The 27848-nt window shown below is 42.0% G+C and overlaps 3 protein-coding genes across 3 annotated transcripts; all 3 read left to right on the top strand.

The window, feature by feature from the left end:
• Positions 1-14123: 14123 nt before the first annotated feature.
• Positions 14124-14852, top strand: LOC125530977 (uncharacterized). Its single transcript, XM_048695382.2, has 2 exons — positions 14124-14490; positions 14596-14852. The coding sequence occupies exons 1-2, from the start codon at positions 14166-14168 to the stop codon at positions 14637-14639; spliced, it is 369 nt and encodes a 122-aa protein (XP_048551339.1). The 5' UTR covers positions 14124-14165; the 3' UTR covers positions 14640-14852.
• A 98-nt stretch (positions 14853-14950) lies between these two features.
• On the top strand, positions 14951-19836 carry LOC147986660 (uncharacterized). Its single transcript, XM_087544872.1, has 6 exons — positions 14951-15684; positions 16030-16190; positions 16277-16642; positions 16834-17382; positions 17508-17582; positions 17676-19836. The coding sequence occupies exons 2-6, from the start codon at positions 16067-16069 to the stop codon at positions 18353-18355; spliced, it is 1794 nt and encodes a 597-aa protein (XP_087400998.1). The 5' UTR covers positions 14951-15684; positions 16030-16066; the 3' UTR covers positions 18356-19836.
• Positions 19837-19935: 99 nt separating this feature from the next.
• LOC147986659 (uncharacterized) lies at positions 19936-22526 on the top strand. The gene is made up of 2 exons (XM_087544871.1): positions 19936-22052; positions 22158-22526. Exon 1 carries the CDS (start codon positions 19950-19952, stop codon positions 21978-21980), a length of 2031 nt encoding a protein of 676 aa, XP_087400997.1. The 5' UTR covers positions 19936-19949; the 3' UTR covers positions 21981-22052; positions 22158-22526.
• Positions 22527-27848: the final 5322 nt, after the last annotated feature.

The following is a 27848-nucleotide window of genomic DNA, read 5'->3' as shown; positions in this document are numbered from 1 at the left end:
CGTCTGGACGGTCGTCACCGAACTCTAAAACCTTATTTCAATTCTTGTGTCTAAAACCTTCCCTTTTCCCGCAAATCAGACGCACAAATTAGAAAAGGCCTGACAAATTACGACAGACAACGGCGTTTTGCCACAAATCAAACACACAAAATTAGGGAAGGTTGCCGGCCAAACTCTAAAACCTTATTCCAATTCTTGTGTCTAAAACCTTATTATTTCAATGCTTGTGTCTCTTTTCCCGCAAATCAAACACACAAATTAGGACCTTATTATTTCAATTCTTGTGTCCCTTTTCCCGCAAATCAAACACACAAATTAGGAAAGGCCCGACAAATTAGCAAATTAAGGGAGACGACGGCGTTTTCTCACAAATCAAATGCAAAAAATTAGGAAAGGTCCAATAAATTAGGGAAGGTTGTCCGCCAAACTCTAAAATCTGTTTCCGTCACGTACGTCAAACTCTAAACCCTTTTCCATGTTTCCATCACGTACGTGCCTAGCCGTCACACCTGCCACGCCAAACTCTAAAATCCTCTTCTACGTTTCCGTCATGCCCGTCACGCCAAACTCTAAAACCATCTTCCATGTGAAACAATTGCCGCTAAAATCCTCTTCTATGTTTTTGGCATGCCCGCCACGCCAAACTCTAAACCCTCTTCCATGTGAAACAATTGCCGCACATTAATTCATGCCGGTAAAACGCTCCAGCAGGCCATGTTGTATGGTTCAATGCTGGCACGGTGGCCGAGAAGCCTACTCCGAACGGGTGTGATGTATTGAAGCCAGCTGCTCGCCCGTTCGCCTTGCCGCGACTACTTATGCATGGATCTGACGCCGTACATATCACATATCCTTTCCTCTCTGCTCACCGCCGCTCTGTTCATATTCGCTCACTGCTATCGACCTTATTGTCTTTTACACGACGATGTCGATGTCTTGGTTCTCCATGCGGATCTTCTTCCGGATCCATATCGAGGCACCGCCGTCGTCGCTCTTTGGGGTCATCATCCTCCAAGTCCAAGGCGCCCTGCTCCTTCAGGAAGGCAGAGAGACCATCCTTTACTCCAACAACGAGGAGGAGTAGAAGCCGCAGCACGCGCGCCTCCTCGCAGAGGCCGCGACAACCGACAAGGAGTACTAGGCGCACATGTAGCTCCTCCTTGAGCGGTCGCTCAAGGACCGTGTTTCAGTGTGGCCCTCATTGCCGCTCCACCGCGTCAAGGGGGAGCCGGTGTCGCTGCCACATAGCCAGTATGCCCGTATTGATAAGCCGACTGCGGCAACCAATCTCCCCTCCAACGATGACATGGACTCCGCATCGACATGTGTCCTATTCCCTCGGCTCGAGGCGGATCTCCTGACTACTAGACGTGTTGCGCCTCCTGCCCCTTTGTTGGCCCCTATATCAACCTGCCACTGATACGTCTCCAACGTATCTCTAATTTTTTATTTGTTGCTATTATATTATCTATCTTGGATGTTTTTATATGCATTTATATGATATTTTATATGATTTTTGAGACTAACCTATTAACCTAGAATCCAGCGCCAGTTTCTGGTTTTCCTTGTTTTTGAGTTTCTAGAAAAGGAATATCAAACGGAGTCCAATTGATCTGAAACTTTAGGACGATTGTTTTTTCGACCAAAAAAAGACCACGGAGTACCGGTGATGCACCAGAGGAGTCCCAAGGCCTCCACAAGGGTGGAGGGTGCCCCCACCCCCCTAGGGCGCGCCCTCCGACCTTATGGGCCCCTCGTGGACCCCCTGACTTGTTCTCGACGCCAACACCTCTTATATATATATATATCCCCAAACCTCCAGAACATAACCTAGATCGGGAGTTCCGCCGCCGCAAACCTCTTTAGCTGCTAAAAACCAAACGGGACCCTATTCCGGCACCCTGCCGGAGGGGGAAATCATCACCGGTGGCCATCTTCATCATCCCGACGCTCTCCTTGATGAGGAGGGAGTAGTTCACCCTCGGGACTGAGGGTATGTACCAGTAGCTATGTGTTTGATCTCTCTCTCTCTCTCTCGTGCTCTTGATTTGGCACAATCTTGATGTACCGCGAGCTTTGCTATTATAGTTGGATCTTATGATGTTTCTCCCCCTCTACCTTCTTGTAATGGATTTGAGTTTTTCCTTTGAAGTTATCTTATCGGATTGAGTTTTTAAGGATTTGAGAACACTTGATGTATGTCTTGCATGTGCTTATCTGTGGTGATAATGGGATATTCACGTGATCTACTTGATGTATGTTTTGGTGATCAACTTGCGGGTTCTGTGACCTTGTGAACTTATGCATAGGGTTTGGCACATGTTTTCGTCTTGACTCTCCGGTAGAAACTTTGGGGCACTCTTTGAAGTTCTTTGTGTTGGTTTGAATAGATGAATATGAGATCGTGTGATGCATATCGTATAATCAAACCCGCGGATACTTGTGGTGACATTGGAGTATCTAGGTGACATTAGGGTTTTGATTGATTTGTATCTTAAGGTGTTATTTTAGTACGAACTCTACGGCTGTTTGTGACACTTATAGGAATAGCCCAATAGATCGATCAGAAAGAATAACTTTGAGGTGGTGTCATACCCTACAATAATCTCTTCGTTTGTTCTCCACTATTAGTGACTTTGGAGTGACTCTTTGTTGCATGTTGATGGATTGTTATATGATCTAATTATGTTATCATTGTTGAGAGAACTTGCACTAGTGAAAGTATGAAACCTAGGCCTTGTTTCGAAGCATTTCAATACCGTTTCGCTCACTTTTACCACTTATTACCTTGTTGTTCTTATATATTTTCAGATTACAAAAACCATTATCTACCATCCATATTACACTTGTATCACCATCTCTTCGCCAAACTAGTGCACCTATATATACAATTTATCATTGTATTGGGTGTGTTGGGGACACAAGAGACTCTCTGTTATTTGGTTGCATGGTTGTTTGAGGGAGACCATCTTCATCCTACACCTCCCACGGATTGATAAAACCTTAGGTCATCCACTTGAGGGAAATTTTCTACTGTCCTACAAAACTCTGCGCTTGGAGGCCCAACACGAGTCTACAAGAAGAAGGTTGCATAGTAGACATCAAGCTCTTTTCTAGCGCCGTTGCCGGGGAGGCTAGGTAAGCGGCACTAACACTCCGTCAGCTAAGCTCTTTTCTGGCGCCGTTGCCGGGGAGGCTAGGTAAGTGGCACTAACACCCCGTCAACTAAGCTCTTTTCTGGCGCCGGTGCCGGGGAAGTTAGTGCATGAAGGTATATGTTTAGATCTTGCAATCAAATCTTTTAGTTTATTGTTTTATCACTAGTTTAGTCTATAAAATAAAACTACAAAAAAATGGAATTGAGGTTGCATCATATGCTTCATCTTTCTAATGTCTTTCGTGAAAATAAGGATTCCGATAATTATGCCAAAGTATTAGAAGAAGAATGCATTAAAATGTTTGGCACTAAATCTTTGACTGATGAGCATGATTGCAATGCTGTTAGTATGAATTCTTTGAATATCCATGATGCTAATGATATGCAAAGCCACAAGCTTGGGGATGCTATGTTTGATGAATATGATATATTTAGTCCCCCAAGTTTTGATGAGAATATTTATTATGATGAAAGCATGCCTCCTATTTATGATAATTATATTGATGAAAGTGGGTTTGGAAGAGTGTCAACTTTAGGAAGTAATTATCCCACTATTTTGGAGAGTGTTGAATCTTATGATATTTATGGAAGTGGATTTGGAGAGGTCATGACTTTATTTAGTGATAATTCCACTATTTCGGAAGAGGTTCCAATTGATTATGAGAACAAAGTTGCTATCTATGGTGATTATTGTGATGACATGTATGCTATAAAGAATAATGATAACCATGAAGCTTGTCATTATGATTTTAATTTTCAATTGGATTATGCCTCACATGATAGTTATTTCGTTGAGTTTTCTCCCACTACTATTGATGAGAATAGATTTGCTTATGTGGAGAGTAATAATTTTTGTATGCTTCTGGATCATGAAAGTAATGCCTTATGTGATAGATATATTGTTGAATTCATTCATGATGCCACTGAAAATTATTATGAGGGAGGAATATATGCTTGTAGGAGTTGCAATAATATCAAGTTTCCTCTCTATGTGTTGAAAATCTTGAAGTTATGCTTGTTTTACCTTCCTATGCAAGTTGATTCTTGTTCCCATAAATTGTTTGCTCACAAAATCCCTATGCATAGGAAGTGAGTTAGACTTAAATGTGCTAGTCATATGATTCATGATGCTCCAATTATGCTTCAATTCTTATCTTTTATGTGAGCATCATTGAAAATCATCATGCCTAGCTAATAAGGTATTAAAGAAAAGTGCTTGTTGGAAGACAACCCAATATTTACCCCTACTGTTTTTGTGTGTTCACATGATTATGCTACTATATTAATCATGTTTTATAGCTTTTGCTTCAATAAAGTGCCAAGTAAAGACCTTTGGGATGGCTTACGGTGATAGTTGAGTTGATCTTGCTGAAAAACGGAAACTGTTGCGCTCAGGAAAACAATCCTCATTTTTAGCAGAAGCGTGATAAAATACTGATTCGTTTTGCAGAAGATTAATAAGCAAATTGCCTAGGACTTCCTAAGTTCTCAGGATTTTTGGAGTTATAGAAGTATTTGAGAGTTACATATTACTACAGGCTATTATGTTTTTGGCAGATTCTTGTTTCTATGTGTTGTTTGCTTATTTTGACGAATCTATGAGTAGTATAGGAGGGTATGAACCATGGAGAAGTTGGAATACAGTAGATATTACACCAATATAAATAAAAAATCAGTTCACAACAGTACCAAAAGTGGTGATTTATTTTCTTATACTAACGGAGCTTGCGAGTTTTCTGTTAAGTTTTGTGTTGTGAAGTTTTCAAATTTTGGGTAAAGTTTTGATGGACTATGGAATATGGAGTGGAAAGAGCCTAAGCTTGGGGATGCCCAAGGCACCCCAAGGTAATATTCAAGTAAAACCAAGAGCCTAAGTTTAGGGATGCCCCGGATGGCATCCCCTCTTTTGTCTTTATTCATCGGTAACTTTACTTGGAGCTATACTTTTATTCACCACATGATATGTGTTTTGCTTGGAGCGTAATTTTCTTTTATTTATATTTGCTTGCTGTTATTTAGAGTAATGTTTTTCATCTTTTAGTTCAATAAAAAGGTCAAGTATAGCCTTTACCATGCTTATTTTGCAAGTCAATATGTTGCTGTTTTAAAAACAGAGAGTTTGCTGTTATGTTTTGAATATTTGTGAATAGTCAGAACATGATAAAATCTTGAAATTTTTACACAATGAGTAACAACAAATTATCTATAGTTTGGTAATTTTTCAAAAAAATGGAGTTAAAGAAGTATGATTCCTCTTGCATTCTTTACAGACTATCCTGTTTAGACAGATTGTTGTTATGATTGCATTGTTTACATATGTTTGCTTGTTTAATGATTCTATTTGATGATAGGAGTGTTAAATATGCAGAGGCATTTAGTATGCAATGTCAAATTATAATTTTAGTGATTTTCTAAAGTAGAGAATGATAAGATTTTGCATGGATTTATACTAACTTATCTCATGAGTTCTTGTTGAGTTTTGTGTGGATGAAGCTTTTAAAATTTAGGGAAACCGCGATATGAAAGTAAGGAGACACCAAAGCTCAATCTTGGGGATGCCCAAGGCATCCCAAGTGAATATTTCAAGAATTCTCAAGCATCTAAGCTTGGGGATGCCCCGGTAGGCATTCCACCTTTCTTCTTCAACAACTATCGGCCAGTTTTGGTTGAGCCTAAGTTTTTGCTTCTTCACATGATATGTGCTATCCTTGCAATGTCATTTTATTTTGTGTTGCTTGCTACTTGAATAAAGTACTTAAGATCTGAAATTTTATTTATGTTAGAGAGTCTTCACATAGTTACATAATTATTCAACTACTCATTATGCTTTACTTATATCTTTTTGGAGTAGTTTGTCATTTGCTCTAGTGCTTCACTTATATCTTTTTAGAGCACGTCGGTAGTTTTATTTTGAAAAAAAATTTGAACTCTCATGCTTCACTTATATCATTTTGAGAGTCTCTAAACAACATGATAATTTTTTTTGGTTATGAATTTAGTCCTAATATGATAGGCATCCAAGAGGGATATAATAAAAACTTTCATATAAAGTGCATTGAATACTATGAGAAGTTTGATTCCTTATGATAGTTTTGAGATATGAAGATGGTGATATTAGAGTCATGCGAGTGAGAAATTGTGAATTTGCGAAATACTTGTGTTAAGGTTTGTGAGTCCCGTAGCATGCACGTATGGTTAACTGTTATGTAACAAAGTTGGAGCATGAGATATTTTTTGATTGTCTTCCTTATGAGTGGTGGTCGGGGATGAGCGATGGTCTTTTCCTACCAATCTATCCCCCTAGGAGCATGCGCGTAGTACCTGACTAATAGATTTTTGCAATACGTATGTGAGTTCTTTATGACTAATGTTGAGTCCATGGATTATATACACTCTCACCCTTCCACCATTGCTAGCCTCTCTAGTACCGCGCAACTTTCGCCGGTACCATGAACCCACCATATACCTTTCTCAAAACAGCCACCATACCTACCTATTATGGCATTTCCATAGCCATTTCGAGATATATTGCCATGCAACTTTCCACCGTTCCGTTTGTTATGACACACTCCATCATTGTTATATTGATTTGCATGATAATGTAGTTGACATCGTATTTGTGGCAAAGCCATCGTTCATAATTTATTCATACATGTCACTCTTGATTCATTGCACATCCCGGTACACCGCCGGAGGCATTCATATAGAGTCATATTTTGTTCTAAGTATCGAGTTGTAATTCTTGAGTTGTAAGTAAATAAAAGTGTGATGATCTTCATTATTAGAGCATTGTCCCATGTGAGGAAAGGATGATGGAGACTATTATTCCCCCACAAGTCAGGGATGAGACTCCAGACGAAAAATAAAAAATATTAAAAAAAGAGGCAAAAAAAGAGAGGGCCCAAAAACAAAAAAACAAGAGAAAAAGATAGAAGGGGCAATGCTACTATCCTTTTACCACACTTGTGCTTTAAAGTAGCACCATGATCTTCATGTTAGAGAGTCCCCTATGTTGTCACTTTCATATACTAGTGGGAATTTTTCATTATAGAACTTGGCTTGTGTATTCCAACGATGGGCTTCCTCAAAATGCCCTAGGTATTCATGAGCAAGCAAGTTGGATGCACACCCACTTAGTTTTCTTTTTGAGCTTTCATACACTTATAGCTCTAGTGCATCCATTGCATGGCAATCCCTACTCACTCACATTGATATCTATTGATGGAAATCTCCATAGCCAGTTGATATGCCTAGTTGATGTGAGACTATCTCCTTCTTTTTGTCTTCCCCACAACCACGATATTCTATTCCACCTGTAGTGTTATGTCCATGGCTCACGCTCATGTATTGCGCGAAAGTTGAAAAGGTTTGAGAACATCAAAAGTATGAAACAATTGCTTGGCTTGTCATCGGGGTTGTGTATGATTTGAATATTTTGTGTGATGAAGATGGAGCATAGCCAGACTATATGATTTTGTAGGGATAACTTTCTTTGGCTATGTTATTTTGAGAAGACATAATTATCTTGTTAGTATGCTTGAACTATTATTGTTTTTATGTCAATATTAAACTTTTGTTTTGAATCTTATGGATCTGAATATTCTTGCCACAATAAAGAAAATTATATTGATAAATATGTTAGGTAGCATTCCACATCAAAAATTCTGTTTTTATCATTTACCTACTCGAGGACGAGTAGAAATTAAGCTTGGGGATGCTTGATACGTCTCCAACGTATCTATAATTTTTTATTGTTCCATGCTATTATATTATCTATCTTGGATGTTTTATATGCATTTATATACTATTTTATATGATTTTTGGGACTAACCTGTTAACCTAGAGCCCAGTGCCAGTTTCTGTTTTTTCCCTTATTTTTGAGTTTCGCGGAAAAGGAATATCAAACGGAGTCCAATTGACATGAAACTTTATGACGATTGTTTTTGGACCAAAAGAAGCCCACTGAGTACCGGAGATGCACCAGAGTAGTCCTGAGGCCTCCATAAGGGTGGAGGGCGCCCCCACCCCCCTTGGGCACGCCCTCCGACCTTGTGGGCCCCTGTTGGACCCCCCTGACTTGTTCTCGACGCCAATACCTCTTATATATCCCCAAACCTCCAGAATAGAACCTAGATCGGGAGTTTCGCCGCCGCAAGCCTCTGTAGCCACCAAAAACCAATCGGGACCCTATTCCGGCACCTTGCCGGAGGGGGATATCAACACCGGTGGCCATATTCATCATTCCGGCGCTCTCCATGATGAGGAGGGAGTAGTTCACCCTCGGGACTGAGGGTATGTACCAGTAGCTATGTGTTTGATCTCTCTCTCTCTCTCGTGTTCTTGATTTGGTACGATCTTGATGTACCGCGAGCTTTGCTATTATATTTGGATCTTATGATGTTTCTCCCCCTCTAACTTCTTGTAATGGATTGAGTTTTCCCTTTGAAGTTATCTTATCGGATTGAGTCTTTAAGGATTTGAGAACACTTGATGTATGTCTTGCTTGTGCTTATCTGTGGTGACAATGGGATATTCACGTGATCTACTTGATGTATGTTTTGGTGATCAACTTGCGGGTTCTGTAACCTTGTGAACTTATGCATAGGGGTTGGCGCATGTTTTCGTCTTGAATCTCCGGTAGAAACTTTGGGGCACTCTTTGAAGTTCTTTGTGTTGGTTTGAATAGATAAATCTGAGATTGTGTGATGCATATCATATAATCAAACCCGTGGATACTTGTGGTAACATTGGAGTATCTAGGGGATATTAGGGTTTTGGTTGATTTGTATCTTAAGGTGTTATTTTAGTACGAACTCTTGGGTTGTTTGTGACACTTATAGGAATAGCCCAATAGATCGATTAGAAATAATAACTTTGAGGTGGTTTCGTACCCTACAATAATCTCTTCGTTTGTTCTCTGCTATTAGTGACTTTGGAGTGACTCTTTGTTGCATGTTGAGGGATTGTTATATGATCTAATTATGGTATCATTGTTGAGAGAATTTCCACTAGTGAAAGTATGAACCCTAGGCCTTGTTTCGAAGCATTACAATACCGTTTTCGCTCACTTTTACCACTTGTTACCTTGCTGTTTTTATATATTTTCATATTACAAAAACCATTATCTACCATCCATATTACACTTGTATCACCATCTCTTCGCCGAACTAGTGCACCTATACAATTTACCATTGTATTGGGTGTGTTGGGGACACAAGAGACTCTCTGTTATTTGGTTGCAGGGTTATTTGAGGGAGACCATCTTCATCCTACGCCTCCCACGGATTGATAAACCTTAGGTCACCCACTTGAGGGAAATTTTCTACTGTCCTACAAAACTCTGCGCTTGGAGGCCCAACACAAGTCTACAAGAAGAAGGTTGCGTAGTAGACATCAGCCACCTCCTAGGTCAGCACCTCATCCACTTTGTTGTTGACGACTTAGACACAGATGTGGAGGACACTATGCTGCCATTGGCATCCTCGACTCCGGGGCCCACAAGCGCCACAACGCCGCATAACGAAGAAACACATGATGGAGACAATACCACCCGGTGTCCGTTGCCCTCCTTCCTTCGTCACACCGGCCGACAAAATTTCCGTGCCTACCTAGTCCGACCCACTTAGAGATTTGCCGATGAAGTGAAATACCCTCCTTCATTGCTTATCTTCCAATTGGTTTGATTAAATGCAATGTGATTGTGAAAGAATAGTGGCAAATGTGCAATTTTTGTTTTAGCAATGATTCTGTGCATTTGGGAGGATCGACAGTCGGTGATGAATCATTACTAAATAGTATGACGAGTGATTTGGTTGCAATCAATGATTTCGATCTTGATGGTGCACCAGTAGAAAACTTTAAACAATTGGATACAAAGGGCAAAGATACTGATTTTATCCATTCCAACCCTCTGAATCATCATGGAAGAAAGTAATTTGACAGCAAACTACACCACGAAATAGGATGTTGCTCCTATGAGGGGTCAAGAGATCACTCTTGATGTTGTCATCGAGAAATATCAAACGAGTGCAAATAATTGGTGGCACATCGAGGAGCATTTCCATCAACACCTTGAGCATAAATCAAAACACACCCTGAAATCTCACACATCGATGGATGCAATTCAAGAGATGTGCAACTGTTGGGCGGGTTGCTTGGACCAAGTGAGGCACGCTCCTCCTAGCGGTGCCACCATTGACCAATATGTGAGCACTCTTATTATTCTTTATTACCACATTTACATCACATTGAGCATTTTGAGCATTCTATGTTGTAGAGTAATATAGCCCAAGAGAGGTATCGACAAATGGCCAAGTCGAAGGGCAAATTGTTTGGCCTCCAAAATTGTTCGAATATGTTGGAAGGCAACAAGAAATAGAAATCAAGGAATGATGAGGCTCCTCCAAAACATGGGAGTCAAGTCGCAAAAAATTCCTCTCTGAAATTGGATGGCTATGAGGAAGATTAAGGTGATGGGGAGGAAAGGGTTCCTAGAAGTCCCATTCCGATGTCTACCATGGGTCGGCCTGACAGGGGGAAGTGAGTAAAGGAGATGTTCAAGAGATAAGCAGAAGTGGAGCCGATGAAAAGCAAAATCAATGAGTCGATGAGGTTAATAAATGAGTACGCGAAGAAGAATAAGAAAATGTGGAGATGGAGGAGCAGCTACAATAGAGGAGGGCGATGTGAGATGTTATGTAAGAAAGCACAAGGCAGAAGGAAGATATGAAGGCATGTAGGCTTAAAAATTGAGGAGGAACGGTTGATGCAAGCTCGAATAGCCGAGGAGGACCGAATTATCATGTTGGATTTGAATACCATGGATCCAATGGAAACATCATTCTGGAAGTTCACACTAGCAGAGATCATGTGTTGTAGGATGGGATGGAAGCACGATGCACACACCGGAGGAGTGAAAGGTGCACACACCGGAGGAGGGTAAGGTTCGCATACTAGAGGAGAGGAGGTGGCACACGCCAAAGGATGGGACAGTGCGCACCCCGAAGAAGGGGACGGTGCACACGCCCCTACATTGACATGTGATTTGTACATAGAAGTTTGCTTCAGTACCCCTTCCCCCTTTAAATTGTTTAAAAAGGTAAATGTGTCTTTTACTACACTAGTGTAAAAACGTTTTTATATTATGAGACGGAGGGAGTACGTAACATACTAATTAGTGTTTGTATAGTGTTTAAAATTACATGTGTTGTCCTGTCCAATCCAAATCCAAACCTGGGCCTGATCTAGTCCTAGGTTGTTTGATGTACAAACTTGTACATGGATACGTAGGACTATCCCTTAGAAGGAGAGAATGCGTCTCGTAACAGTTACCGCCACTCATCCTGCTAGACAGGCATCGAGCGGCCGAGCGTTGTATTGCGTAGGAAAGGCAGGGCCGCTCTGCAGTGAGGGCAAGGGGAGGAGCACCTCGCCACTCATCTCGGTAGACGAGCATCGAGCATCCGACCATTGTGCCATGGAGAAAAGCTAGCGCCGCGCTTTCACGATGGCACTGGGGAGGGGAGGAGCGTTTCCATGAACTGCGGAAGAGCTAGCCCTATGGAGGAGATGCATTTCCGATGTCGTGTTGGAGAAGGAGCTAGCGGGGCTCGCGCATCATTGCCACAATGCCACCGATCGCCTCCGTCTAGTTCATGCGAGGAGAATGAGTTTGCCTATCTTCCTTTCTATTAGAATGCCCCACACAACTCTCGGAATGTCCCACACAACTCCAGCGAGGCTACTCGCTGCTAATCTCCACATCCTTTAATGATATCGTGAGACACACCCTCGATTTACTTGTCCCCATAAACCTGACATGGCTGTGATGCTACACCGTCGTAGTAGGTGCACTCAGGGGCGTAGCTATGTAGAGCTAGCCGGTGTCACCGGCACCGGGTCTAATTTAAACTTGCTTAATGTAATCCATTGATTTAGTGTGTAGATCATTGAATTATTTGACATGTAGGCATGCATTCTTCTATGTGGACACCGGGTAATTTCCAATCTGGATCCGCCCCTGGATGCACTCCACGCATGACCTCACACGTGAGTAGAAATCGAACCTAGTCTAAGAGTCCACGAACTAACCTCGACTTACGTGCTCGGAAACTAGCAAACACACACCCCTTCTTCCGCCCTACACGTGCTTTGGGTCGACCCATATGCGGGGCGGAGCGCCCCAGTTTTTTTCGTTTATTACTATTTTTGTTCTTTTTTTGCTTTTTTAACTCAAAAAATGTTCACGAATCCCAAATTCAAAAATGCTCGGGATTTCAAAAAAGTTCTGAACTTTTGAAAATATTTGTGAATTTGAAAAAGTTTCCAAATTTAAAAGTCCATGATTTTTAAAAATGTTCCTGGATTTCATAAAATGTTCACGATTCATTAAATGTTTTGAATTTCAGAATACTGTTCGGGAATTTAAAAAATTATTCATGATTTCAAAAAATATTAAAAACATTGAATAACTTTCTTGGTTTTAAAAAAATGTTCATGGATTTCAATAAATATTCGTAAATTTCAAAAATAATCATGATTTCCAAAAAAATCAACTTATAAAATATTCAGCAATTCAAAACAATGTTCACAAATTAAAGAATGATCTAAATTTCGAATAATGTTCCAAACAAATTCAAAAATATTTAAAAAATGAAAAGTGTTCTTAATTTCAAAACTTGTTCAAAATTTTGAAAAAAAAATCTTTAAATGAAAGAAAATCACCAATTTGGAAATAAAAAAATGGAAAATAGCAAACGGAAAAGGAAAATAGAAAAAGAGGGGAAAACAAAAAATAAAGGAAAGAATAAAAATAAAAATGTAGATAACCAACAAAAAAACACAAAACCGGAAAGGCCCAAATAGGATATGCCCTTGAAAGACAAAGTATGTGAATACATACGCTTTGGATAGAAATTAAAGTGGTATAACGATTAATGGACTGATTAATTCCCGAAAAATATAGCGGTTAATTCTAAACTTGACCATCATGCCCTCCTATCTGAAGGGTCATTTTTTAATCTTAGTTGTTGATTCAGATAAGGGGGTGTACTGAAGCAGAAGTGTTGTATATATTGGTTGAATCCTTTGTTTTTCTGTGCATGTAACTTGTTAAAAAATACATGCATGATTGCCCATAAAATACTGTGAAACATTTAGTCCAGGTGTTCGAATGAAAATAAAGAGAAAATTGGAGACCTTCAAAATTAGAACCTAAACATCCAGCGAACATCATATTTGTAGGCTTGGCAAATCTAATGTTTTTGTATGGTAAGTTTTATTCATCAAGGATGGCAAGTTTGGTTGGCAAGCATTGCGAATCCGTTTCAGTTCACTTTTTGTCAGGTAATTGCGATTCTTGCAAACTAAATTTACCATCCTCGTGATATTATAAATTGCCATGAAAAACTTTTAAGTCGCCATGCATTAGCATTTTCGAAAAATTATGAAGGGCACTACATGTGCATTATAGCGAATATTAAAGTTGGTCTAAAGTTTAAACATTACGGGATACTTTGTAAATGTATGTCGACTTGTGTGCTTCCCTCCGGCTCATTCGACCCGCCCTACATGATATGAATGAACACACATGCGGCGCCCTCGCTAGTTCTTGCGCGTGAAGCCGTTTTCGTGCATCGACGATGAAAGCTATCTATGCTTTCTTCGTTCGAGTGACGGCATATGTTTTTCCCTCCATTAAAAACCACGAAAAAAGAAACCACGCATGCAGCTTCCATGGTCAAGTTCATGTGGTTTTGGAACCCCAGATATGGCTCGGTCGATCTCACCTACTACAAAGACCCAAATTCAATGAAGTACCTAAACATTTATTCCCATGTCGCCACTCGAAATTTTCAATGCAACAAGCGCCGCCGTCAATCAGGTAGGTCGATCTCTAGAGTCCGAAGTGCATCGGGGGCTCTCGCGTGCTATATAAACGAGCGCCCACTGCCAGCATCATGCACACCACTCGCAAGCACAGCAGCGCCACAGTACCTAAGCAACAAAGATGGGCAGCACCACCGGAGCCAGCCTCCTCCGTGCCCTGCTGTTCGCGTCGCTCTTCGCCGGGTTCGCGGCGCATCTCGCCGCCGGGGAGAAGGACTGCTACGACGAGAGGGACAGCGTCATCCGCATGTGCAAGTGGACCATCAAGAAGGGGAGCCCCTACGTGATCCCGGACATGCCCTGCCGCCTCGAGGTGAGGAAGGTGGACATGCCCTGCATCTGCCGCGTCCTCACCGCCGCCGACGAGCGGATCATCAGCCCCGAGAAGCTCGTCCGCTGCTCCCGCGAAGCCGGCGTCGCCCTCCCCGTCGGGAGCAAATGCGGGAGTAAGCATTCGTGCATGCATGCAGCGCCTGATGCTTCTTTTCCATTACTGTTTTTCTTGCTACGGACTAGCTCATCTTATCCACGTACGTACGTGATTTTTGCAGCCTACACCATCGTGGCGCCAGCGCCACCATCCGCGCATGCGTGAGGAGTTCCGACCACGGGATCGTGCGAGAGGAAGGCGAGGGGAGGAGGACCGGAGGAGATGTCAGGGGAGAATAACTGAATAAGTGCGCGCGTGCCTGTATGCTCAGCTATACTGAGCTACCGTAGTCCGTAGAATGTATCTTCTGCCATTCTGCCATAGCATGCGTGCTACCCTGAGATCTGAGTTGGTAATAATAAAAGCCTTCCTTCTACACTATGCTTGCGTAACAACGACTGCATTCCATGTTGGTTCTTCATCCCATTGCCCTGGGTTACTGCCGGAGTAGCTCATAGTCCCATACTGCTACTCTGGTCTCGAACTCCGAACACATTCATCCGGCGACGCCGTTTTGTTTCTCTATACTCCTATATAGTGTGGGAATAACTTTTGCTATCAGCCGTTGGATGTGCTCAATCCGACGGCTGTGAATTGGCAAATCCAGGAGCTGCTGGCCGTCAGATCAAGTCATGTGCTGCACAAGATCCTTCCACGTGGACATGAGTGAAAAGTTGAATTCGCCGCACGCGCGCTTTATAGGGACTCCAAGGCGCGCAACTATAGTCTGGAACCAACTGGAAGCTCCACCGACAAAATTACCTCGACTGTTCCGCCGCGTGACTGCTCATACCACCGCCAAGCTCATCCCCTTTGTCGATCCGCGTTTCCTAAACCGAATCAAACCACCCCATCAATCGCACATCCGTCACACCTTAATCCCCACCCTTCCAATCGCTTCTCCTTCTCCCTCTCCCTCTCCCTCACCAATCCGATCCTTGGATCCGATCAGCGGATCGCGCTACGCTCCTCCCTCTACCTCGCCACTCCAGCCGGGGCATCAATTCGCGCTAACCTCCTGTCATCATTGAGCTGCTCTAGGCGTTTATTCTCGAACACAAATCCGGTGTGCTGGGTGTCTTCTCGCCCACTACAATATCCCGTGGATATAGGAGGGATCGTTGGAGAGCTGCACGGGTGCTACTGGAATTTGGGCCACGCATTGCCGTACTGGCCATATATCATTCAATTTCACCAAGTTGAGGAACAGGTATCGTATAATAATTCTGGTATTATAGCCAGTTTTTCTTGATTTATTGATTTGTGTCTTCCGATCCTACTTAAATCAAATAATGTTTCGCATTATAATTTTTGACCACCAACTGTTTGTGTTTATGTGCACAAAGCCTTTTGTTTTTCTACATTGATGATTTGTACAATCCAGTCAAGGGGATATCAAATAATGCAAATATCCTAAATTTCGACCTTCAAGTGTTTGTGTTTATGTCTATAAGCTTTTCGGTTTTTTAAGTCCGATCTTATATGTTGCCATACAAGATAAAACTATGAGAATCTCACATTGAACAATTTTTTGATGGTATACTTTGTCATGCAGCGACTCGATTTAATTTGTGTAAGATCAGAACTCATATATGAGGGCAGGCAAGGAAAACTTAAACAATCAATTACCAAGGTCGCTTGGATTACAAGCACATGATCCATTTAGAGATATCACTAATGTGGCTGATTGCCTACAATCATTGGAAGATAAATCTGGTATGGAGTTTGTCTCATATGATACTTTTTTTTTCTGAAAGTATGTACACATGAACTATTATAACTTAGTAAATTAGTGTTCACAGGTTGTGTTCAAGCATCCTCTTCAGCACAAGGTTTTGTTCAGTCTGTGGGCGATTCTGTTGCTAGAACTCAGCATTCGGTAAATCCATTTGCTGTATATAGTGATCATAATACTTCCTCAATTGAGTGTAGAGGTGCTGGGCCAACAAATGCTCCTGAGAAAAAGCATTATAATAATCGGGAAAGATACTTGCGTATGACTCCAGAACAGCGTGATGTCTATCTGCAAAGAAATCGCGAGTACAAACGGAGTAGGAGGCAAAATCATGATACATATAGCGATGGTATGCAATCTGCAGTTAGCCATACCAGTAGAAGTAGCAATGGTGGAACAAACTCATCAACTCAAACAAGTAAAAAAACAAAAGGTATTTTTTTTAATTTAATTGGTATTATTTCTTTGTTGATAATATCATTGTAAATGGTGTAATCCGGTGTTTCCTGGGTACAGTTTAACGAGTTAATAAATGATAATTATGTCCAAGAAAACTTTCAAAACATGTATGGTTCAATATTTAATCCTTCTCTCACCATGCAACTTTTTTTTACATCAATACAGTGGCCGCAACTGGAGATCCAAGCATGCCTCCATCTGATAAAATTATCTTTCAAGAAAGTTTAGTCAACCCAGTTATTGGAAGGCAGATCATGTTAAATCCATCTGTCTTATCGACATCACATTGCACTTCTGAAACTACTGTTTCACAAAAGCAGATACCGACAACATACTTGATTAATAGTGGTGAGGACAATATAAGAAGATCGTCTGATGGTGCGAGTTGTAGCACTGCTACACAATCTTCTATGTATAGAAAAAGGAGATGTGGTCATGTGTCGACAATTGTTGGTAAAGATAAGCAGGCAGCAACATACTTGGACATGGGAAATGATTATAAGAGAAGAAGACTGTCTAATGGGGGTTATAGCAGTGCTTCACAATTTTCGTGTGGTACTGCATGTTGTATCACTGCACAAAAGGAAAATGGATATACATGTGACTTGCTTGACCAATATGTTCCTGTGCAAATGCAACACCATGTCACCAGAGAAAAAGAAGACCATGACAACACCATTTACATGCCAAGGGATAATTTTCCTGCTGTACAGGGTAAGTAACTTCTAAGCTATGGAACAACAATTTTGGTTTCTGTATCTATCTTTGATATATTGTATATTTCTGATTCTGTTTTTATATAAACTAACACGTCTAATTTCCGTGAAATGATATTATAGATGAAACTAGGCAAGATGAAGATATGGCTGAAAACAGTGATGAAGATGAAGAAGGAAATGTATTCCTTGGACAAGGTAAAAAAATAAGTATGTGTATATTATTTGATAAAAACAATATAATATATTTATCATCACTGTATTAATATTTTATTTTTAAAACAATGGCAGGTTTTGAATATCTTTCATATCGAGAACTAAACCGTGATATTTGTGGAACACAAGTTGACCTGTACGACCGTATATATCAAAATTTACCCGCTGGTCATCATGTTCTGAAGCCAATGCCTAATTGCATTCATTGCAATGCTAAAAGGTTCCAGTTTGAGAAACCAACATTTTGTTGCATGGGCGGAAGGGTCAAGATAGTAATACCCCATGTTCCTGCTGAAATGCGTCGACTGTACACGAGCCAAGATCCAGAAGCAAAGTACTTCCAAGATAACATACGGTACTTCAATTCTCACTTCTCTTTTACCTCACTTGGTGTTATTTTGGACCAACGATATTGCAATAAAAGGTCTGGTGTATACACTTTCCGTGCACAAGGACAAATTTATCACCGAATCGACCAATTGGTTCCAATGGAAGATGGGCCCAAGCATTTACAGTTATACTTTTATGACATAGATGCAGATTTGCAGCATAGGTTTCGTCACTCGCCTAATCTTGATAGGGCTCTTATTAAAAAATGGGTGCGTATACTTTCATCAAATCCATACGCCCAAACATTTCGAAGCCTTGGTTCAGTGTCAAGTCTTGATGAGTACAAAATTGAGCTGAACACAAGCATTTCTTTAGATCAGCGGTTATATAATGCACCTACCGCGTCACAAGTAGCAGCAATCTAGGTAGAGGGAAATGACCCCCAATGCCATTTTGACAGGAGCATTATGGTATATGGAAAATCAGATAATCCACAATACATAAGAGGGTACCATGGTTGTTATGATCCACTATCTTACCCACTATTTTTCCCTAACGGGGAAGTTGGGTGGAACTTGAGTATTCCAAAAGTGGGAGCACATTCTGTTATTAATATTAGTCATGAAGAAAAAGAATTGAGCGAAGAAGGTAAAATGCATTTTCTTATGATAATCGAGTAGTCATTCTAAAATTAATGTTTTAAAATAATGTATCTAATATAAATATTCTTTTTCCCTATATATAGGGCTGGATTGCAATTTTGGTCCATGTGTTTCACCAAGGGAATATTATTGTTATAAACTGCAAATTCGGGATGGGGAATTTAATGTCTTACTTTATGGAAAGCGACTTACGCAACAATATATTGTTGATATGTACATTAAGATTGAATCCATAAGATTAGCATTTTATTTGAAGCCATCAAATCAGAGACTCATACGAGCAGATTTGTATCAAGGACTGGTTGATAGTGTTGTAGCTGGCGAGACACGTGCATGCATGATAGGCAAGCGCATTGTGCTTCCTCCCACTTTCATTGGGGGTCCACGGGACATGCGTCGGAGGTATCTAGACGCCATGGCTTTGGTCCAACGATTTGGAAAACCAGATATATTTCTTACAATGACATGCAATCAAAATTGGGAAGAGATAATAAAAGAGTTGGAACCAGGCCAGTTACCACAAGATCGACCAGATTTAGTGGCACGAGTCTTTAAGGCTAAACTAGAGGATCTTAAGGACCTTATATTCAAGAAGAATTTTTTTGGTGAAGTTGCCGCTCATGTTCATGTGATTGAGTTTCAGAAGAGAGGGCTACCACACGCACATTTTTTAATAATTCTAAAGTCGTCTTACAAACTAAATAACCCTGACCAGTATGATCAGATTATTTCAGCTGAGATCCCTGATAGAGATAAGTACCCTTTGTTACATGATTTAGTTATTAAACACATGCTCCATGGACCATGTGGTGTTCTCAACAGTAAAAACCTCTGCATGCAAGATGGAAAGTGTAGATACCATTATCCCCGTCCGTTCTCAGAGGCTACATTCTAGGGAGAGGACTCATATCCAGTCTATAGACGTAGGGATGATGGTCATCGAGTTCATATCAGGGGTGCTCTTTTGGATAATAGATGGGTTGTGCCATACAATCCGTACCTACTTATGAGATACAATTGCCATATAAATCTTGAAGTTTGCTCCAGCATCAAGGCTGTAAAATATTTATTCAAGTACATCTATAAGGGTCATGACCGTGCCTCTTTTATCATACAAGCTGCAGGAGATGTAGTTATTGATGAAATTCGTGAGTATAGAGATGCCAGATTTATATCACCTCCGGAGGCAATATGGAGGATTTATTCCTTCAATCTCAGTGAGATGCATCCTTCTGTTTTACAATTACAGGTGCATTTGCCAAACATGCATGTGTTGTGTTATAAGGGTTCTGATAACTTAGAGAGTGTGATAAGGCGGGAATCATCTTCTAAGACCATGCTTACTGAGTTTTTCAGGATGAATACAATTGATAATTATGCTAGAAATTTTTTATATAAGGAATTCCCCGAGTTCTATGTATGGGACAAAGCCCATAAGAGATGGAAACGTCGTGTGAAGAGAACTCAAGTAGGTAGGCTTGTGGCTGCTCACCCCGCAGAAGGAGAGCGTTATTACTTGAGAGTGTTGCTAAATCATGTGAGGGGGCCTACGTCATTTGAGGATTTGCGTACTGTTGGAGGTATTGTTTTCTCAACATTCAGAGAGGCTGCAGAAAAGAGAGGCCTTATTGAAGCAGATGAAAGTATTTCTGACTGTCTCACTGAAGCTGCAACATTTCAGATGCCATCTGCACTTAGAAGACTCTTTGCAACCATTTTGGTTTTCTGTGAGGTGACAAATGTTCGTGCATTATGGGAAAAACACTTTGAGGCGATGTGTGATGATTTTCAAAAAGAGGGCATAACTAATGAATCAATTGAACAAATGGTCCTTAGAGATATTGGTGATTTGCTATATTCTATGGGGAAGGACATCAGGATATTTGACCTTCCAGAATTAGTGGATACTGATGATTTGGAGAGCTTAAATAGGAGAGAATTATCCGAGGAACTATCTATTACAGTTGCTAAAGAGGACTTAGAGTTGTACACAAGCCTAAATAGTGAGCAACGACTTGCTTTTGATGAGATAATGGACCATGTATTGCACAACAAGTGTAAAGTATTCTTTATCGATGGTCCAGGAGGTACAGGAAAGACATATTTATATAAAGCTTTATTGGCTAAAGTGCGCTCTATGGGACTAATAGCCATCGCAACAGCAACGTCTGGTATTGCAGCTTCTATTTTGCCCGGTGGTAGAACTGCCCATTCCAGATTTAAAGTACCAATAAATATTCAAGAAGATACTGTTTGCAACTTTAGTAAGCAAAGTGGGACTGCAGAATTACTTCGAAGAGCATCTCTAATAGTTTGGGATGAAGTTGTTATGACAAAACGACAAGTTGTCGAGGCACTTGATAGATCCCTCCAGGATATTACAGGTTGTACATCACCATTTGGAGGAAAAGTAGTAGCGTTTGGAGGAGATTTCGGACAAGTCCTTCCTGTTGTTAGGCATGGCACTAAAGCGCAGATTATAAATGCTACACTCCAAAAGTCTTATCTCTGGAAGGATATAAAACAAATAAAACTCCGCCGCAATATGAGAGCACAGTCTGATCCATGGTTCTCAGATTTTCTTATGAGAATTGGAAATGGCATTGAAGAATCGATTGGTGAAGATTATGTGCGTCTACCAGAAGAAATAGTTGTGAGATATACAGATTCAAAAACCTCCATCAACAACTTAATCGATGATATCTTTCCTTCACTTTACCAGAATGGAGGATTAACTTCTTATATTAGTTCCCGTGCTATTCTTTCCACTAAAAATGAGTATGTCGATGAATTAAACGGGATGCTTATAAAGCGGTTTCCCGGGGAAGAAAAAGTCTACTATAGCTTTGATTCAGCAGTGGATGACACACAAAATCACTACCCACCTGAATTCTTGAATTCTCTCACACCTAATGGCCTGCCTCCACATGTACTCAGATTGAAGATCAATTGTCCTGTGATATTGATTCGCAATTTGGATCCATCTAATGGGCTATGCAACGGGACGAGGCTTATTATTAAGGCATTTCAAGATAATGCTATTGATGCAAAAATTATAGGAGGACACCATGCTGGAAAGCGAGTATTTCTTCCCCGAATTCCTCTCTACCCCTCTGAAGATGATGTGCTTCCCTTTAAGTTTAAAAGAAAGCAATTTCCTATCTGCCTTAGCTTTGCAATGACAATCAATAAAGCACAGGGTCAAACCATTCCAAATGTTGGCATCTACCTTCCAGAACCTGTGTTCTCTCATGGCCAACTGTATGTTGCTTTGTCTAGAGGAGTATCAAGGCATACAACAAGAATACTTGCCAAGCCAAGCAAGGACATCGACCCATCAGGGAAAAGTACAAAAAATATTGTCTATAAGGATGTTTTGTTATGTTAAATCCACAAAGTGCTCCAAGTACACGAGCATGGTTTTCTTTGTTTCATTACACCCTATTGTTAACGTGCATAGGTATGTTGATCACCATTTAACTTTGGACTAGGAGGAAGCATTCTATTCATTTTCCATTCAATTTTTTAACACGATATTACTTCTGAATGTTTTTGCAAATTGCAGAGTAGCTGATCTTGGACTGGGTGGCGCTTCAGGTACTTGGGCGTGTGTGAACCATGGATTTGCAGGAAGAGATGTATTTTTAGGATAATAAATGATGCAGCATGTGTGAACCTGTACAGTATGATCTTTAGTGTAGCCGGAGACTTGGTGAGGGTAACGTGAACCAATGCAAAGCAATAGGTTCTTCCTAAATAGCACTTGACACTTTTTCGTGCTTTTTGGAGCTAGGAATAGTTTAGCTCTGTATGTGCCATTTTTTTTCTTGTACTAGATGACATCCCTGATGGCACCAGGTGGATTGTCTTTGAAGATTGTAATATGTTTAGCAGTGTGTTGTAGTAAAGCTTTCTCCTTTGTGTAAAAAATTAGTTAACCTTCTGCTCTTATTATTGAGTGGCATTGCCATGCTGGTCAAACTACTTTATGTGAGTGAAATCCCAAACTGGGCAAACTTTCTTGTGTCATGTTCCACTGAATATGAACAATACACACCAAGCACATTGCACGTATAGGCAGAATCACTGGTATTCTCAGTGCACATTACAGAGTAGGATGACGTTAATGACTCATCAACCACACTTGTAAATTATTACCATTTTCTTCATTGCGAGTAGTGCATATGACAGTTCTCTTTCATTGCATATTTGGAGTAATTCTCCACATGACGCAGAAACAACCCACGCACACAAAAGAAACGTTAAAACTTCAGCTATAAGGAGCACTTCTGTAACTCTGTAAGCTTCAAAACCCCTTGCCCTCTGCTGTATCATCCGACAGTGTGGTGGTCCGATCTCCACACTCAAGGTGCTTCAGAATGAGCCAGCCAGAGGTACTACTTCTTGCGCTCTGCTTGGCTTCGGGATGGCAGGTGGCGCGACGCGGTAGTAAAAAGTGCAAACAGTTCCTGCAACCTTTAACAACCTGAAATTCAGAATGTTAAATTACTTTCAGAACAATACCATGCCTCACACGGAGAGGTCACATGACCCTCGGTTGTCGTCCAAGTCCACGTGAGGGGGGCGTTGTCCCTAAGCAGCCGACCGAAGGGCGAGCAGCGGCTTCTCGCCCAGAGGTGTAGACCGGCGGCGAGATAGGATTCGCCCATAGCAGTACAGCCCGGGAGGGAAGGCGCTGCAGACGAGGGTGGCGGAGGTGGTAGTCAAGGAGGCGGCGACGCTGGTTATTGCTGCCGGTGGTGTTTTGAATATAAACGCTGACGAACTTGCGTCGATCCGATCTGTGAGAGGGCGAGAACTCAACCCTGATCGAGAACTAGAGGAGGAAAGTGGATCGGGTGAAGACGAATGCGAGAGATGGGTGCCTGCCTTTTTTTTTGCCTGTTGGGTTGGGCTACGCGAACATGGGCTACGTGTGTGTCTGGTTTAGTGGCGTGATGAGTTGAAGCATCTCAAAAAACAACTAGGAGTTTTTATTATTTTTCTTGCGTCGAATAGAAAAAAAAACTAAATGTGTGAAGCATACAATAAAAAAACTGAATTTTTTAGGGTCAAAAAAAATCTGAAGCTTACTACATGTCATTTTATTTTTGTGAACTCATTGGTTCAGTTATTTTATTTTCATTTATTACAAAAATTGCAGGGAAGACTGCATACAAAAGACCCAAAATGGTCGGATCATTCCCCTAACCCTGCACAATCGGGAGCTACATGTACCGGGCAGCCTTTTTCTTATCTATGTGATAAGTAATTTTGATGATCAATAAATGAAAACCTTCCTCTAAAAACTATTGTTTTAGATGGATGAACCACTCTTTTGGTATGATCACATATAGTACTTGATTGAATTGATGGTGACGTGCATAGCACGTGCACACTTACTAGTAGCAATTAGCGAGTGATCATGGCTGTTCGATCTTTTTTAATTTGTTTGACATAAGCGTGCAGTCAATCGAGTTGCTAACAGTGTGTGCGCGTGTGCTTTGTGCACATGCACGTGCACGCATAAAATCTCAAGGGCAATAATACTCCCTCTTATAATTAAAGAGTAGTGATCCAAACGCTTTTATATATATTTACGGAGAAGGGAATACCTATTAGCTTCACCGCTTTCGCCTGGGAGCTGGGAACGACGTTGTTTTTCTCGCGTATGGCTTTTCTTCAGCAGCTGTCTACGTTGACGGGAGTAGCAGTTTGTTTGTTTGTTTTTTGCGAGAGACATTTCTGAACTATTCATAATCAGTTATGACAATACAGAGCACACTAAAGGTAATAGAAATTACATTTAGGTCCATAAATCACTTAGCGACATAAGCATAAGAATGGTTGTGCTGATTGCAAATGAGAACTTCCAGGCGATACATATGTGGAGATTTGGGAGTAACTATTAGAATAAATCCGAGGCGTTCTATCGATCTACCGAGGACCAAGCAATTACACAAGCACGACACCAAGATTTGTTAACAAGGTTCACCGATATGGTTACATTCCCGGGGTATGACTATGGGCGCTCTTCCCCATGACACCGCTATAATACCGCACCCCGGCCGCCCGGGCGCCGGCACACGCCGCCGGCTCCCCCCGCGTGCCCGTGCTATTATGTTGGCATAGGTTATATCGTGTGTCTACCCCCGATATATATGAGAGGCCTAGGATACAAGTGTCCTATTAGGACACAACTCCTATCCTGTCTACACATAGTCCAAAACCAAGTCCAACTGTAACCTACCTTGTACAATAATATTCGACACAAATCTAACAAACTCCACCTTGGCGAATATTCTCCACCACCTTGAATTCGTCCGTGCGTCGAACCTCCATGTACATTGGACTTGAGATACGCCATGAGCACCGCTGCTACTCCCAGACTCCATATGACTCCACCTGCAACTGTAGTCCCTTCTCGTCTTCTTTACAGTCAATACTCGAGCAAAATTAAGTTCCTCAATACTCTACTTTATGCTCCCAACTTTCGAAGAATCCGTTCAACACCATCACACACCGACCACTATCTGCGTGAAAATGAACAACTCACGTATTGAACGCCACAAATAAGAGTTACCTGAACTCAACATCACTATTCTTCCTTGACCATCTGTCTGAAACTTGGAGGAATTTCACCGTCACCTTGTGTCACCCTGAGTCAAATTCACAGTTGTCTCACCCTTTTCCCCGGATAGTCTCTGACATGTCCCACAGCTATAGCACTCAACCTCCTTCTGTACTTGTCACCCGCACTTTGCCATGTGCACCGAACACCACAGAATATACGGCCATGTACTCTCTCCGCTTTTGACAATTTCAGACTTTCTGTCACTTTCACAGATTCTCCATGGTCAACTCCTGTCCATCTTCCGGCACCGATAGACCCAGTCACCAACTTGAATCCGGTACTCGTCAACACTGCTTTGGCACCCCTGCACAATTTGTCTGTCTCCACATGTCTGACCACCAGTGCCTTGGCCTGTCGCTGTGTCACCGTGCTTACCGCACGCCTCGCCGCTATCACCGCGTCGAGCCTCTGCTATCCTGGTCGAGTCTCCCGGGTAGCTAGCCCCCACTATCTCAACTCCCACTGCAGAGAACCATCGATCATCACCGACCGATGCCGAGTATCACGCCTCCATCAGACCACTGGTACCTAGTCTGATCCACGTGTCTCTCACTATCCCGCTGAAATAGGCTTCGACTCTCCGAATTCTTACGCCATAGCCCCTCCATCAGCACAGAGTGTAGTCCTCCATCAGACTCCACCTCCACCTTCAACATGACTCCATGGTGGTTGTACGTGCCACCCTCCCGCGCCCTGTCGACTCCAAGCTCTCAAGTGCACCGTCTTGAATCAACCCTGCGTAATAGTCTTGTCGAAGCCACACAAACCCTCAGGCCTGCACCACGTGTTTCCACGCCCCAGAAGTTGGCCACCATCAGCATCACGCTCCTATGTTGTCATCGCTGAAATCACCGCCATCTTCTGCTTTGACCAACATCCACGTTGATCCATCAGACAATCCAGTCCGACCCAGTCGAAATTATCCGACTGCAACCATACTCCACCCTGCGTCGTGTCCGCCCCGCACATCTCCGTGCATTGCTTGAACGCCCTGTGTATGCATGATCCGCACGACACGCTGTCCTCGTCTTCACATATTTTTCGAGCCCTCTTCGCAAACTTGACAGAAAAAATTCCATGCAAACCTGACCCAAAGAATTCTTTGCACAATTATTTTTCCTTGTCACTATTTGCTAGTGCATGTCCGTGTACCCTTAGCAGCAAAGATCATCTATCTGCCAATGACACACACGCACACTCGTATCATGTGAAACCTGGACATCGTGCCTCTTCTTTTCGTGCAAACAAATCTCACGACATGATCCTGAACTTCAGCCCCCAATTGTGTCAGCCCGTGTAGCATAGCAGCCCAACTGTATGGGCCACCTCCTGCCTAAGGCTCCCCTGGGCCGCTGCCTGTAGCTTGCTGCTGCACCGGCCACACGCCCACGCTCGGGACTCCTATTGCCCCACGCTACACCTGAACGTGATCCAATCTGGTCTTGTCGAGTCCTCCGAAACTCACGCCGCCGCCACTCGCCCAATATGCATCGATCCGATCGGCGCGCCGAGACTTTTGCTTCCGATTGCTTCTTCCCGATCTTGTCTGATCACAGCGACTCGACGACTTCCATGAAAGAATTCCCAATCAATTTCGATACCGATTTCTTTGCATCTCGTTTTCGCATGATCTGACAACGATCCATCCTCTAGATCAACAATCCAGCAACCACCCAACAACCTAGCTCTGATACCACTAATTAGAATAAATCCGAGGCGTTCCATCGATCTACCGAGGACCAAGCAATCACACGAGCACGACACCGAGATTTGTTAACGAGGTTCACCGATATGGCTACATCCCCGGGGTATGACTATGGGCGCTCCTCCTCATGACACCGCTACAATACCGCACCCCGGCCGCCCGGGCGTCGGCACACGCCGCCGACTCCCCCCGCGTGCCCGTGCTATTATGTTGGCATAGGTTACATCATGTGTCTACCCCCGATATATATGAGAGGCCTAGGATACAAGTGTCCTATTAGGACACAACTCCTACCCTGTCTACACACAGTCCAAAACCAAGTCCAACTGTAACCTACCTTATACAATAATATTCGACACAAGTCTAACAGTAACAGAATCATGGCTGGATGATTTGCAGGAAAAGTCCTTTACCCCCTGACCAAGCTGTTGTTACGCTTTTCTTCTGGTCTCATCAGACAGTTTGTATGAAATTAGAAAACCTATGTTTTATTCCTTCTTCTGGAGATCTGACTTGTAGGCTCTCACGAGAGGGAGTTGTAGTCTGTTGGTTTACGAGGTATCGGTAGTCTGCCGGTTTATCCCCTTGTGGTCGTTCGACGCTGATGGGTAGTTCTCATCATACCCCTTTAGATCACGCGGTCATCGTCTATTTCATGTTTCTTCTGGTAGATATAACAGACATTGTGGTTTCAGCTAATGAAAATCGGAGAGGACGCTCTCTTTATCAAATAAATAAATAGAAAAAATAGACATACTTTTGAGTGTGGTCCAGTCCAGTTTAAGCTGGGATCCCTGATTGAATTTTAGCATAGAACGCCAGTGCTATATCTCACCAACCGCGAGAAGGATATATCACTCACCAACTGCGAACGTGAGCTGCCCATGGCCCAGTAGTCGATCGAGAGCAAGTTCGGA

This window comes from Triticum urartu, chromosome 2A (assembly GCF_056163025.1).
Source record: "Triticum urartu cultivar PI428250 chromosome 2A, HENAU_Tu73, whole genome shotgun sequence".
In the NCBI taxonomy this organism is placed as follows: Eukaryota; Viridiplantae; Streptophyta; class Magnoliopsida; order Poales; family Poaceae; genus Triticum; species Triticum urartu.
Note: the sequence above shows the minus strand (reverse complement) of the source record. Positions and strands in the feature narration are given on the sequence as shown.